We start from the raw sequence: 12314 nt of genomic DNA on the forward strand, positions 1-12314 counted from the left end.
AAAAACAAAAAAAATTTTAAAATTTAAAAAAATTAAAAAAAATGTTTAACCTTTATGTCAACGGCAACATACCTGAGTATGTTTTGCATTTTCAAAATGCTGTATCTCTGAATTAGATATTCGGATCGACTTGAAATTTCTTGATATCCTAGCCAAAACTGTTTTCCGCAATTGTCCCAAGTTTGGTTAGGATAGGATCACCCCTTTGGAATATAAAGCCCATTTACAAAGTTGCACCCTTACGTCAACAGAATAAATACCTGGGTATCCATTAGGGTGGCCCTTAATAAACGAAAGTTGGATTTTGGCCATTCTCACCCCCAGTTTGGTGAACATTAATAAAAAAAACATCCTGAAAAAATTTTAGGTAAATCGGTTGGGGTTAAGAAAAAGAAACCCAAACACGGTACTATTTATAGGTAAAAACTTTATTGTTAGCAGTAATTAAAACAAATATTTTTTGAAAGTAATTTACCAGCATTGCTTTCTATTCGAAAGCATATTTTTTCAATAACTCCAACATACGTTCCTGAACCAATTTTCTGGAATTTATACCCCACAACATAGTAACATGATTCCAAGTCTTATATGGATACAGAACGTTATCCACGACATTTGGTAAAGTCTTAGCCAACCTTTTAACATCTACATCACTGCTTAAATAGTCATTGTAAGTATAATGCAAGCCTACAGGCACAGTAACCTTGTCCAGAGGATAGTCCGGCGGTGAAGATTGTTTATATCGTTTCATATTTTCTTCATGTCCATAATCGTATTGGCAGAAACGATCATTTTGTACTAGTTGGAGATAGTGAACAAATTGTTTGAGATTACAACCAGCCGGCACATGGCCAATAATGACAGGATACATGGTCTGTAAGAAGGTGTGAAAACTTTTAAAATGTTTAACTGTTACAGTAATTATTCGGACAATATACCGCATTTGTTTGATCGCCATCATTTCCCAGCAGCTGATTAAAAAACTGCACACACATATCTTCAGTTAATTTTGAAGTGAAACACATCTGAAACATCAATTCGTTGTGAGGCAACAATTCTGTTACTCGATCTTTGGAAACTTTAGCAAATTCACGAAAATGTCTTTCCAAAGGTGTCTTAACATGTTTTAAATATGCCACCGGAGCCAGGGCCTGCATCACGGTTATTTTCTCATTATATTGTGGCTGTAGAGAACATAAAACCCAAAAGGCCGTAGTACCCTGGGAATGACCAAAGTAGCCAATTTTTTTGAAACCAGTTTCTTCCAGAATATGATCAATCATTATGGGTAGATCGTACAAACCAATTTCATGCCAACTAAATTTCCAAAACTCTTGATCACTATTCGGATTGAGGGTTGAATGATTGCGAGAATAACGATTACCGCGAGCATTACCCAGCCAGACATCGTAGCCATTGTCATAGAAATAATAAGCTGACAAGGATTTTTTTTAAATTTATTTAAATTGTTAATATTTGTTAAATTTATTTACCTGGTGATTTATTAGGTCCCATCATAACCCAGGTGGCTGAACTGTCTAGCAGGCCATGCATAAGTAGTATTGGAGGTGCTTTGGGATTTGGTATACGATGCATACGCAAGATATAATTATCATCAGTGGTGACATAATGAGTTTCCACCGGATACTTATATTTGTCAATAAGTTGAGCCTAAAATTTACATTTTATTTTTGTTCTTTAAAATTCTGTCTTCTTTTACCCACCGTATCCAAATGTGCATCTTCTATAACTGTTTTTGGATAATTATCCTCCAAATATTTGCCTTGCACTACCGCCAAATTATTGCTGATGCAATAAATAACCAATAATTGAAAATACTTTTTAATGCTTTTATACATTAAATCACTCCACATTTCTAAAAATAGCTGTTTCCACGTCTGAGGTTAAATTCAAATTATTTTATTTTTTTGTTTCATTTTGGAATTGAAAAATTTTGTTTAATAATTTGTATTTAATTGTTAGTGATCAATTTGTGATTATTTTATTGATCAGTATTAGCAAAACCGTAAATTACTGTATGTAAAAAAGTATATTTAAATTCAATTAATGTCTTTCTAATTATGTTGTTTTTTAGCTTTAATTTATTATTTATTTTAATGTTCTCTTTAAAAACATTCATACATTTTATACTATTACAAGCTGGGCTGCCAGATAAATGTAGTAAAATATATCAGCAAAATTACAAAAAACCCTAGACACAAACCAATTGTGTTAATAGAGTTCAATTTAAAAGCAGTGCCATGTTAAACTGTTAAACAGTGGTGTACAAGTAAGTGTATTCAGAATGGAATTATGACCGAATGGTTGCATGAAATGGTCCACAAATTATGGAAACGGTAGTTAATCTCCAGCTTATTCAAAAAACTATATCGAATCATAAATGTCATACACATTTTTATAATTTGTATATCCACACATCGAAATATTCATCAGATTCTAAGACGATCTAGCTATGTTTATCCGACTGTCTGTAGAAAACACGAGCTCAAACAAAAGTAGCTAGCTGGCTGAAATACTCTCCACTAGGTTTGTGGAGAGTATTTCCATGGACCATTGCATTTTTATATATATATATATATAAGAAGAAGAAGATAAAAGTCATATCATATCATTAAAAGATAATATTTCTTTAACACTTAGAACGGATAAGTTTGAATTAGATATAAAATTAGATATTTAGATGGCGCTATTATTAAAATAGTGCTTATTTTATATAAAAAAAACATATATTTTGAATTTTAAACAAAGGAAGTAAAAACCTGTAACACATTAATATGCTATTAAACAGTAAAATATGCTCTAAAACGCAAAAATATGACATAAATATGCTCTTAAAACAAATATATGCAAAAATATGCATTTAAGGGTAAAATATGCAAAAATATGCACTAACAAATCGATGCCAAAATTCTTAAATAGTTCTGAAACGTGTAAGTATCTTATCCATGTGCCCATTAGACTCATCAGAAAAAACATGCATTTGCATATTTAGGTTTCCCTGCTTATAACTAATGTTAACTACAGAGTGTTATCAACATTCTCGATAAATAGAAGTTTTTATTGATGCAAATGTTTACAAACATGAATGTAGCATCGCTATAGATAGCGTAGTCGATATAGCAAGATTGTTACATCAATACATCCGCTATAGTCAAACTTAAAGTCGGCCCATGAACAGCTGAGATATAAGCAAAACATTTTTTTTTCAAAAAATTTTATTTTCTATTTATGGGCAGATTTTTTTGTTACAAAAAAGTATTTTTAATTTTTATCTTAAAGTATACTTTGGTGGATATAAATGTATATCTTGAGTTACAAAACATTTATTTTGATATATATCCCACTCCTATCTCACTAATCGACTAAAAAGGTCTTAAAGGAAAAAACCTAAGCTGTCTTTTGAGCAACAAAAAAAAAGTAAGAAGGTATAGTAGGTCAAGCCCGACCATATGATACCCTACACCGAGAAAATGATTATAAACAGTTTACTTTTAAAATTTATATGGGAGCTATGACTAATTATGTACCGATAGTTATAAAATTTGGTTACATGACTTCAGTATATTTATATATAACTTATTTGTGTTGAATTTTATTTGAATACCAACATTTTTAAGAGATTTCTGCCAGTTAAAGTGATTTTCGAAAGTGGGCCTTATATTAGAGCTATGACTTATGATGAACCGATCGTCACAAAACTAGGTAATGTGAATTCGGTTTTATAAAAATTATTTGTGCTGAATTTGGTTTGGATATCTATATAAATTTTGAATTATGTTTGAAATTGCGACCTGTAGTTTGAGTACCAGGTTTACATGGACTGACAGACGGACGAACGGACATTGCTTAATCTACTCAGAAAGTGAACGTTAGCAGATTGGTATACTTTAAGGTCGGTTTTGGAACAATATTCTTGTATGTTACAAACATCAGCACTAAAGCAATATACCCTCCCCACTATGGTGGTGTTGGGTATAAACTATAGTTTATTTAATTAATAGAAAGGTCGAAAATATCAAGAAATTTTGTTTTTGAGCAAATGAATACTTGATTTAATTATGAAATAATTGAAACCAGTTCAATATGGGATAAATGTTTGAATTGAAATATAATTTTTTCTGTGTAGAATAATCGAATAAAACGAATAAATGTTCATATACATATATTTAAATTTATTAAATGGCTTACAATTTTTCATAATTCCAAATTTAAATACATAAGTAATAATGACTTACAAAAATTGTATTGTTTCTGAAATCCGAAAAATAACTAAAGATAAAGTTAGTCATTCGATTACTGTAGATGAGTGGTCCGATATCTCCGTCTATAGTTACAATTCTGCAAGAAGTTACAATTCTAAAAACAAGTCTTTCATAATGTTGTGCCAATGAAAATAAAAGGTACGGAATAAAATATTTGTTATTTAGAAAGAAAAGGCTGAATGATTTTGGAATTGTTTTCGAAACAGAAATTTTAGGGTCTAAACGGGCCGGCCGTGGTGTGAACATATGCATATTAGCAGAATCGCCATTAATAATCAAAATATTAACTTAGTCCCCTTTTACAAGGCAGAAATTGAAAGGCAGACATTTTTCTCAATCTCTTTTGAACTAACCTAAACCTGTGTAAAACACACTCTACCTCTTCAACCCCTTGCCCACAAACTTCGTCTGTCTGCCTATCAATTTCTGCATTGTAAAAGGGGACTTAGATTAAAGTGGTGTTGAAATTGATGGCAACTATAAATTTAAAACGGTCGTCGAAAGTGATATTGATGATGACATTTATAATGATTACGTTGAAATAGACGAAGGCCATGATCTTCAAATATATATAGGTGATCTTATTAACCAGGTATGTATGTATGTGTTACAAAATATTTAATAAATCTAATGATAAACACAAAACATTGCAACCTACGTTTTGTTGCAAGAAAAACATGGAGTTCGTCTTGTACATCGTTGGACATCTTTGTCTAACATGGTAATAAACTTTTTGCGTATTTATTAGGGTATTCAATTAATCGGGTTTCTGGTTTAATCGGTTAATCGAGCAAATAATTAATCGAGGTTTAGATTTATTCGGTTAATTTAAAATTATTCGATTAACCGAATAATTTCTATTTTAATTTTAAATTGAAAATACAACAACAAATTTTGTGTACAAAAACAAAAAAAACAGCAAATAAGGTATTTGAGATCATTTTTGTATACATATCGCCTATCGTCATAACTAAAAATCCGTGTTTTTTGAACTGAGTAATACAAAATATGCGCTGTTCTATAACCTTTCATATAGTTTTATCAGTTTTCAAAGAAGTCAATTATTTTTTGTGTGAGAGTGTTTTTTTGTTGTAAACATCAAAATTAAAATTCATGTTTTCTCGTATAATTGATAAGTAAAAATTTGGATTAAATACAGATTAGAAAGATATTAACATCTACTATTTATATTTCTGAAATCGCATATGTTGAAAATTTATTTAAGAAATAGTAAAATGTCATAAAATATTCAAAGACGTTTTTCTCGAAACGACTTTTTTTGAATTATGACGTTGTTGCAGCAAATTAGCGATGTGTGAGTTTTTTTTAGGGTTTTAGTGATATCTTCTGAAATAATGTTTTATAAAAAGAATATAATTTAAACGATTTTTTTCTTTAGATTTAATAAAACTTTTTTTGGAAAAAAACTCGACACAAATTAATCGGTTTATTTGTTATTTGAAAATCGGCAATTTCAAATTATTCGAACAGTTATCCGTCTAAAATTAATCGGTTAACCGATTAACGGTTAATCGATTGAATACCCTAGTATTTATAAATGCTTCAATCATGCGCTGTCTGTCTTCAAATTAGCCACGTTCAATGACAATGATATCAAACTTTTGACAGATTTGTGTAATTCCCTAAGACCACTTGACTAAGCAAAGATTCAACAACGTTGATAGAGCTTGCGGGTATAATATAATTTTTTGTTTTGTAGATTGTTCGGAAGGGAATCTGATCAGAATATTTCTGATGAAAATTAATAATGGCATTTGTTATCGAATGTATTTTAACATTATCAATACTTGAATTGTTAACTTTAACGTTATTTCGACCAAAAATGTCTACAAGGAAAAGATCTAAGCTTCTTTTGAGGAAATAAAAGGCCGATTTTGAAAAAAATTCAAAAAGTTTTTGATTTTGGAAAAAAAAAGTCAAACTTTTTTTTATTTTTTTTTCGACAGATTCTAGAAATAGCTTTCTAAAATATTTGGGACACATATTGCTAAGAACAGTAGGTAATAAGTTACATGGATGGGAAAAAGCACATGTTTGGCCAAAATCTCACCGATCTTGTATTGGTGCAAATTTCTTACCGATCGGAAGACATCGATTTCAAAAGTTAGTTCACTTGACACGAAATCCCCCACATTCAAATATTTATAAAAATTTAAATAAAACTCTGGAGGTTACCCAACATTTTGTTTAATTTAATTTTTATAAATCATTCAATTACATTTTATAATTGCTGTATTGTACTCCATAAACAAAACATTAGTTATAAAATAACATTCATATAAAATGTTTAAAATTTATCTGCATTAAATCTTTGTTGAAGTTCAACAAATATATTCATAATAAAACACATTAGTAGCTTTAATACAACACATTTAACATTTAATTATTGTCACGTTTGGAGGTGGATATCCAAATATAAAAAACGGATGAAATTCATTTTTATAATTTCAATAATGTAAAATAAATTCAAATATGTATAACAAAAAGTGTATGTTTAATATTTTAATTATTGGAACATGGACCTTAGTTCACAGTGGTTATATGGAGGATAATTATGCGAAAAGTGTAATTGAAGATGCTGATTTGGATACAGTGAGTTAGAATTATTGTGTTAAAAATTGTTTTTAATTCTTATTTGATGTGCTACAGGCCCAGCTTATCCATAAATACAAGTATCCGGTGGAAACCCATTTTGTTACCACTAAAGATAACTATATTTTAAGAGTTCATCGCATACCGAAACCTAATGCTCCACCAGTATTTCTAATGCATGGTTTGCAAGACAGTTCATCTACTTGGATTTTAATGGGCCCCCATAAAGCACCAGGTAATTTATTTGTTTACCACTTTACAGGTTTTATATTTTCACTATTGTGCCTTATTCTTAGGCTATTTCTTTTACGATAATGGCTACGATGTTTGGATGGGCAATGCTCGTGGCAACCGTTACTCTCGCAACCACACCACTCTAGACCCTGATATTGATCGAGATTTCTGGAAATTTTCCTGGAATGAAATTGGGTTTTACGATTTAGCCGCCATGATTGATTATGTTCTGGCACAAACGGGTTATCAGAAAACTGGCTATTTTGGACATTCACAGGGCACCACCTCATTTTGGGTTCTATGTTCCATGCGTCCACAATACAATGCAAAAATAACTATGATGCATGCCTTAGCGCCAGTGGCATATATGAAGCATATAAAAACGCCTCTGCTGGGAATGGCCATCAATTTTATTAAAGCCTCTAAGGGGCATGTAACAGATTTGTTGCCCCGCAATAATATGTTTTATAAAATGTGCCTGACATCTAAAATGGCCGAGGATACATGTATGGATGTTTTAAATAAAGCTCTGGGTAAAGATGGGAAACAAACGAATACGGTAAGTTAATTCTATATACATATATACCGAGAAGTGAGATTCGTTGTGTCAGGGGAATTTAATGTTAAACGGAAAATATACATGATGATTTGAATGCTCGGATTTCTTTCCAAATGTTAATCACTTTTTCATACAAATGATTGTATGAACACGCAATCATTTGTATAAAAAATTTGAAGTGTTCGAGTAAAACTAGGAATATTTCAGAACTCTATGGACTCCAAGAACACAGAATTGCAATATGAGAACCCCTGTAACGCATAAAAATATTAGTCTAACACCCACCTTAAAGTATACCGGTCAACTCAGATCACTTTCTGAGTCAATTTAACGATATCCGTCTTTTAGCTGCCCATGCTAACTTGTGCGCAAAGTCCATTTTGCAATTTTGAAGATATTTCTACAAAATTTGGCACAAGGATGATGCCTATTGAAACTGGTAAAAGTCGGTCCAATAATTCACCTATCCCCCATACAAATATCCCCCCGAAATCGGACTTTTTAGATAACTTAAAAAGAAAAAATGTATTTTTTTTCCCAAAAATTGGGGACCCCTAGCCGCGCATCTGGTGGGCATATGTGGTTAAAACTCAAAACATAAACTCGAAAACACTTCTTCTTTGCGCATGTCAAATTTCATTTAAATCGGACTAAGCCGTCTAATTTCGGCAAATTGATACTCTCCACCCTGTACTTCCTGGAAAAGAGTATTCTATATTCGACGTTTATACACTTAGGCCCCTACGCACACTGTGGTAAATCACAAATCTAGCTGGACAAAATTAAAAAATAAATGTCTGGCAACATTCCTTCTGATCATTTAATGAGCTTCTCAATACAATAGGGAACTGTAATTCATGTTTTGTTTTTTTGGTTTTTAGCTCCGATTAGGAAAAACTAAACTTTAAAGTCAGTTGTTGTCAACAGGTACATTAAGATTTCAAAGAGAAGTGTATTTTTTGTGTGACTTTGGTTTATGATTAAAAAGGCTACGGTGATTTTATTGTCATAATTTTTTTATATTATTATTAAGCTCTATTTCAAGGAAATATGCAACAATTTTCATTTAATTATTTCCATTGTAACTATTAAAAAAAACTATTTTTTGTGAGAAGATCAGAAATTGGAAAAAATAAAATATTTCCTTTTTTCAAGTAGAGTTAAAGCTGTTTATTCCGCATAGTTCTGCTGTAAAACTATATTTGAGTTAATCTTTCAAGTGTTCACTTCAAGGTAAATCAAAAACATCTTGCGACCGCCATACATTTTTTCACTTTTCCAGTATGACTTCTACTTTTTCACGAAAGAAAATTTTTGAAGAATGGGTAAAAACTCCCAAAATACATTGCGAAAAAAAAGTTGGTTTTTTATAATCGTTTATCTATTTGAACTCATTTTTTATATGATTCATAAGTGAGAAGTGCACCCAACGTGATTTATTAATTTTGTCCAGTTAGATTTGCGATCTACCACACTGTGCTACGTGGGAAAAATTTAGCAAGAATATTTTTTAAAAAAATTTTCGTCGTGATTTTTCGGGAATTTTCTTTTAAGTTTTCTTCTTTTGGTCTTACAAAAAAATTTCTGAATTAGATTCAAAAATAGCCACTTTAAATTGTATAAATTTTCTTAATATTTTATTCAACATTACATATTTTTTGTAAGACCAAAAATTAACATATCTAAACCAGAAAAATAGTGAATCAAATTGTTCCTAATATTTGCAATCCTATTAAAATGATGATACAAATTTTAGTTTTAGAAATTCAATAAATATGTAATAAATTCTTTATTTATTAACAATACTAAATGAAATTTTCAAAGTTTTTTAAATTTATGATTCATAATAAAAAACTGTAAGAAAACTTGTCAAAAGGCAATTTCTAGATATTACATTTCCTTTGCGGCTGTGGAAAATACTTTGGGAATAAATAGGGAACACATCAGGGTTTCGAAATCTGCTTTCCGTTTTCTGATCCCAGCTTTGGGATTTTAGAACATGTGGTCAAAATTTGAAATTTTGATAAAAAATAGGTAAAATTTCGAAAAGCGTAGGGGCGAAAAATAGGATATGTTTTTCAAACCAAAATGTTCTTCGTAAAGATACCTTATAGCAAAACAAAAACTTGTTATATGTTCTTAAAGAAAAAATTTTTTTTAATAAAAAAAAGATAAGTCATCTTTTCGCCCAAAAAACAGCAAAAATCTACTATTTTTTTAACATTTATATTGAAAATGGTTTATTTTTGGATGCATAACAGATATTGATTTAAAGTCTTTTGCATATTATTGGTACATAATTTAGAATTTAGAAAATTACGCCCTATATTTTTAAAAAAGCTGACAAAGGAATGGCAAAATTTTAAAATTAAAATTTTTATATAACTCAAAAATTATATCAGTTAAATAGCACACGCAATGTTTCATAAAAAATCATAAAAATGGTTGTCACAAACATATACTTGTTTAGAGTAACCATATATATGGTTGATACAATCATGTGAATCGTAATTTAACCATATTATAGTTACCACAATCACGCCAATAGTTACTGTGACTATAATATTATTAAAAAACTTGCACAACTATATTTTTTCTCAGCGTGTAATTGAATTTTATCAATTTTTGCCCCTCCTATATATAAATTGAACATTAAACCTCGATAACAGACATATCAAAGCGAATGACCATAAAGAACCTGTGTAATAAGTTTTTGTGCTTTGTCGAAAAATTTAGTTTGCTCCCTTTTATAAAATTAATTTCTCTTTTACAGTCCATGCTTCCAGCAATTTTTGGTCATGTGCCCGCTGGCTGTAACATCAAACAAGTGGAACATTATATGCAACTGATAGAAAGTGATCGATTTTGTAACTACGATTTCGGCTTACAAGGAAATGTGAAACACTATGGCCAGTCAACACCACCGGAGTATCCGTTGAAAAAAGTCACCGCACCTGTGGGTCTGTATTATGCTCACAATGATTATCTGTCCAGTGTGGTTGATGTTAAGAGATTGGCCAGAATGCTGCCAAATGTTGTGGAAAACTCGCTGTATCCTTATAAGAAATGGAATCATATGACCATGTTGTGGGGCGTAGATGCCAGAGAATTGGCTCATAAGAGAATGTTGGAAGTGATGAAAAATTATCCATATGAATGAAATAAAGGGAGTTTTTAAGCATAATTGTTAATATATTTAAATAAAGTGTATTGTGATAATTTAGAGAATTTCAATAAAAAAATATCAAAGTGAAAATTTTGTAATAAAAAATTAAGTTTATATTTCAGTTTAATTGAAACAAATTTTTTTTTCAAACAGGTTTGGACTAGGGTTCTATAAGTCGATTGTTCGAACAATCGACTTTTTGCTGAAAAAAGTATAAAAGTTGAAGTTGACTTTTTGATAGGATAAAGTCGAACAAAAAAAGTCCAGAAGTCGACCAACTCAAAAAAGTCGAATAGTCGATTTTTTATTTTTTTTTTTAATTTTTGTTGAAAAAACTTTATAAAATGCGATTTTCTCGTCAATAAATCCAGCAACCACATATTTTTTAAATTAAAATAGAAAGTTCAAAAATAAAAAAATAGTGGACTGCTCAGAAATAAGTTACGTCGAAAAGTTGACTGTTAAAATTTTAAAAAGTCGCAAGTTCGAAAATTAGACTTTTTAAAAATCTAGACTGATTTGAATTTGACAGAAATTTAATAGATATATATTTAAAAGTATTAAAAAGATATATTTACCTGCAAAACTTAATTAAATTCACTTTAAACAGGGAAAAATTGATAGGGACTAAGCACACAATTGTGATAAAACTTATAAAATCTTCTACCCAAATGTTATAAAAAATTAATTTCCATTGACTTTTTCACATAATAAAATTCTACGAAATTTATATGAATACAATTTGGCCATAAATTCATTTCATTCTAAAGAACCATAACATTTAATGCTTTGATCTCAATAAGAAAGAATTTGGCTTAAAAATTCTTGTGTATTTAAACACAATTCTTCAGTTTTCAATAATTTGTACTAATAAAAATGTTTCTAATTTTTTGCTGTAAACATTTGTATTCAATAGACCATAGGCAACATATTACTTTGGACTTAATACTTTAGATTTAATAGTAAACAGAAACAAATAGTTTGATTAATAGATTTTGTGTGTTCTAGTTAAATGGTCACTGGGCCAGAACAAATATCATTTAATTTATATTTTATATAGTTTTTTTTTACAACAAAAAAGCAGACAGTTCAAATTAAACTAAATTAAAAAAAAACATTAATTAACAAAATTTTAATTTACTAAAGCTAGACAGTAAAATTAAACTAATTTTATTTTATAATTCTAAAAAACAATTAATTAACAAAACTAAAATTTATTTTATAGTTTATTCAAGAGGTCAAAAAATTCAACCAGAGTTTATCTTTTATGTTTTTATTACTCTATATCAAAGGACATAATAAAGAAAATGCCTCAGAAGTCTCTTTACAAATGTATATGTAATGTCACTTACATAAATTACTGAGTTTTTTAATTTTAAAATATTAATGAGGAAGGATTAAGAAAACTAGCAGGCAGTCAACAATTGTTTTTCCAAAATATGAGCGTTTTTTATTGGTT

At 29.7% G+C, this 12314-nt stretch overlaps 2 protein-coding genes across 2 annotated transcripts; one reads left to right on the top strand and one right to left on the bottom strand.

The window, feature by feature from the left end:
- Positions 1 to 487: 487 nt before the first annotated feature.
- Positions 488 to 1874, bottom strand: LOC135952235 (lipase 1-like). The gene is made up of 4 exons (XM_065502084.1): positions 1725 to 1874; positions 1494 to 1671; positions 939 to 1435; positions 488 to 874 (listed from the first exon to the last, which is right to left on the bottom strand). The coding sequence occupies exons 1-4, from the start codon at positions 1872 to 1874 to the stop codon at positions 488 to 490; spliced, it is 1212 nt and encodes a 403-aa protein (XP_065358156.1).
- A 4902-nt stretch (positions 1875 to 6776) lies between these two features.
- Positions 6777 to 10849, top strand: LOC135950414 (lipase 1-like). Its single transcript, XM_065499959.1, has 4 exons — positions 6777 to 6896; positions 6954 to 7131; positions 7193 to 7689; positions 10463 to 10849. Exons 1-4 carry the CDS (start codon positions 6777 to 6779, stop codon positions 10847 to 10849), a joined length of 1182 nt encoding a protein of 393 aa, XP_065356031.1.
- The last annotated feature ends 1465 nt before the right edge of the window (positions 10850 to 12314 follow it).

This window comes from Calliphora vicina, chromosome 2 (assembly GCF_958450345.1).
Source record: "Calliphora vicina chromosome 2, idCalVici1.1, whole genome shotgun sequence".
NCBI classification, from domain to species: domain Eukaryota; kingdom Metazoa; phylum Arthropoda; class Insecta; order Diptera; family Calliphoridae; genus Calliphora; species Calliphora vicina.

Bases quoted from the DNA above. Each gene is read 5' to 3' on its own strand.
- LOC135952235 (XM_065502084.1), bottom strand. From the start codon at position 1,874: ATGTGGAGTGATTTAATGTATAAAAGCATTAAAAAGTATTTTCAATTA. The intron at 1,436-1,493 runs GTAAATAAATTT...AATCCTTGTCAG, and splicing joins GGGACCTAATAAATCACCAG to CTTATTATTTCTATGACAAT. The intron at 875-938 runs GTATATTGTCCG...ACCTTCTTACAG, and splicing joins ATGGCGATCAAACAAATGCG to ACCATGTATCCTGTCATTAT.
- LOC135950414 (XM_065499959.1), top strand. From the start codon at position 6,777: ATGTATAACAAAAAGTGTATGTTTAATATTTTAATTATTGGAACATGG. The intron at 6,897-6,953 runs GTGAGTTAGAAT...GATGTGCTACAG, and splicing joins AAGATGCTGATTTGGATACA to GCCCAGCTTATCCATAAATA. The intron at 7,690-10,462 runs GTAAGTTAATTC...TCTCTTTTACAG, and splicing joins ATGGGAAACAAACGAATACG to TCCATGCTTCCAGCAATTTT.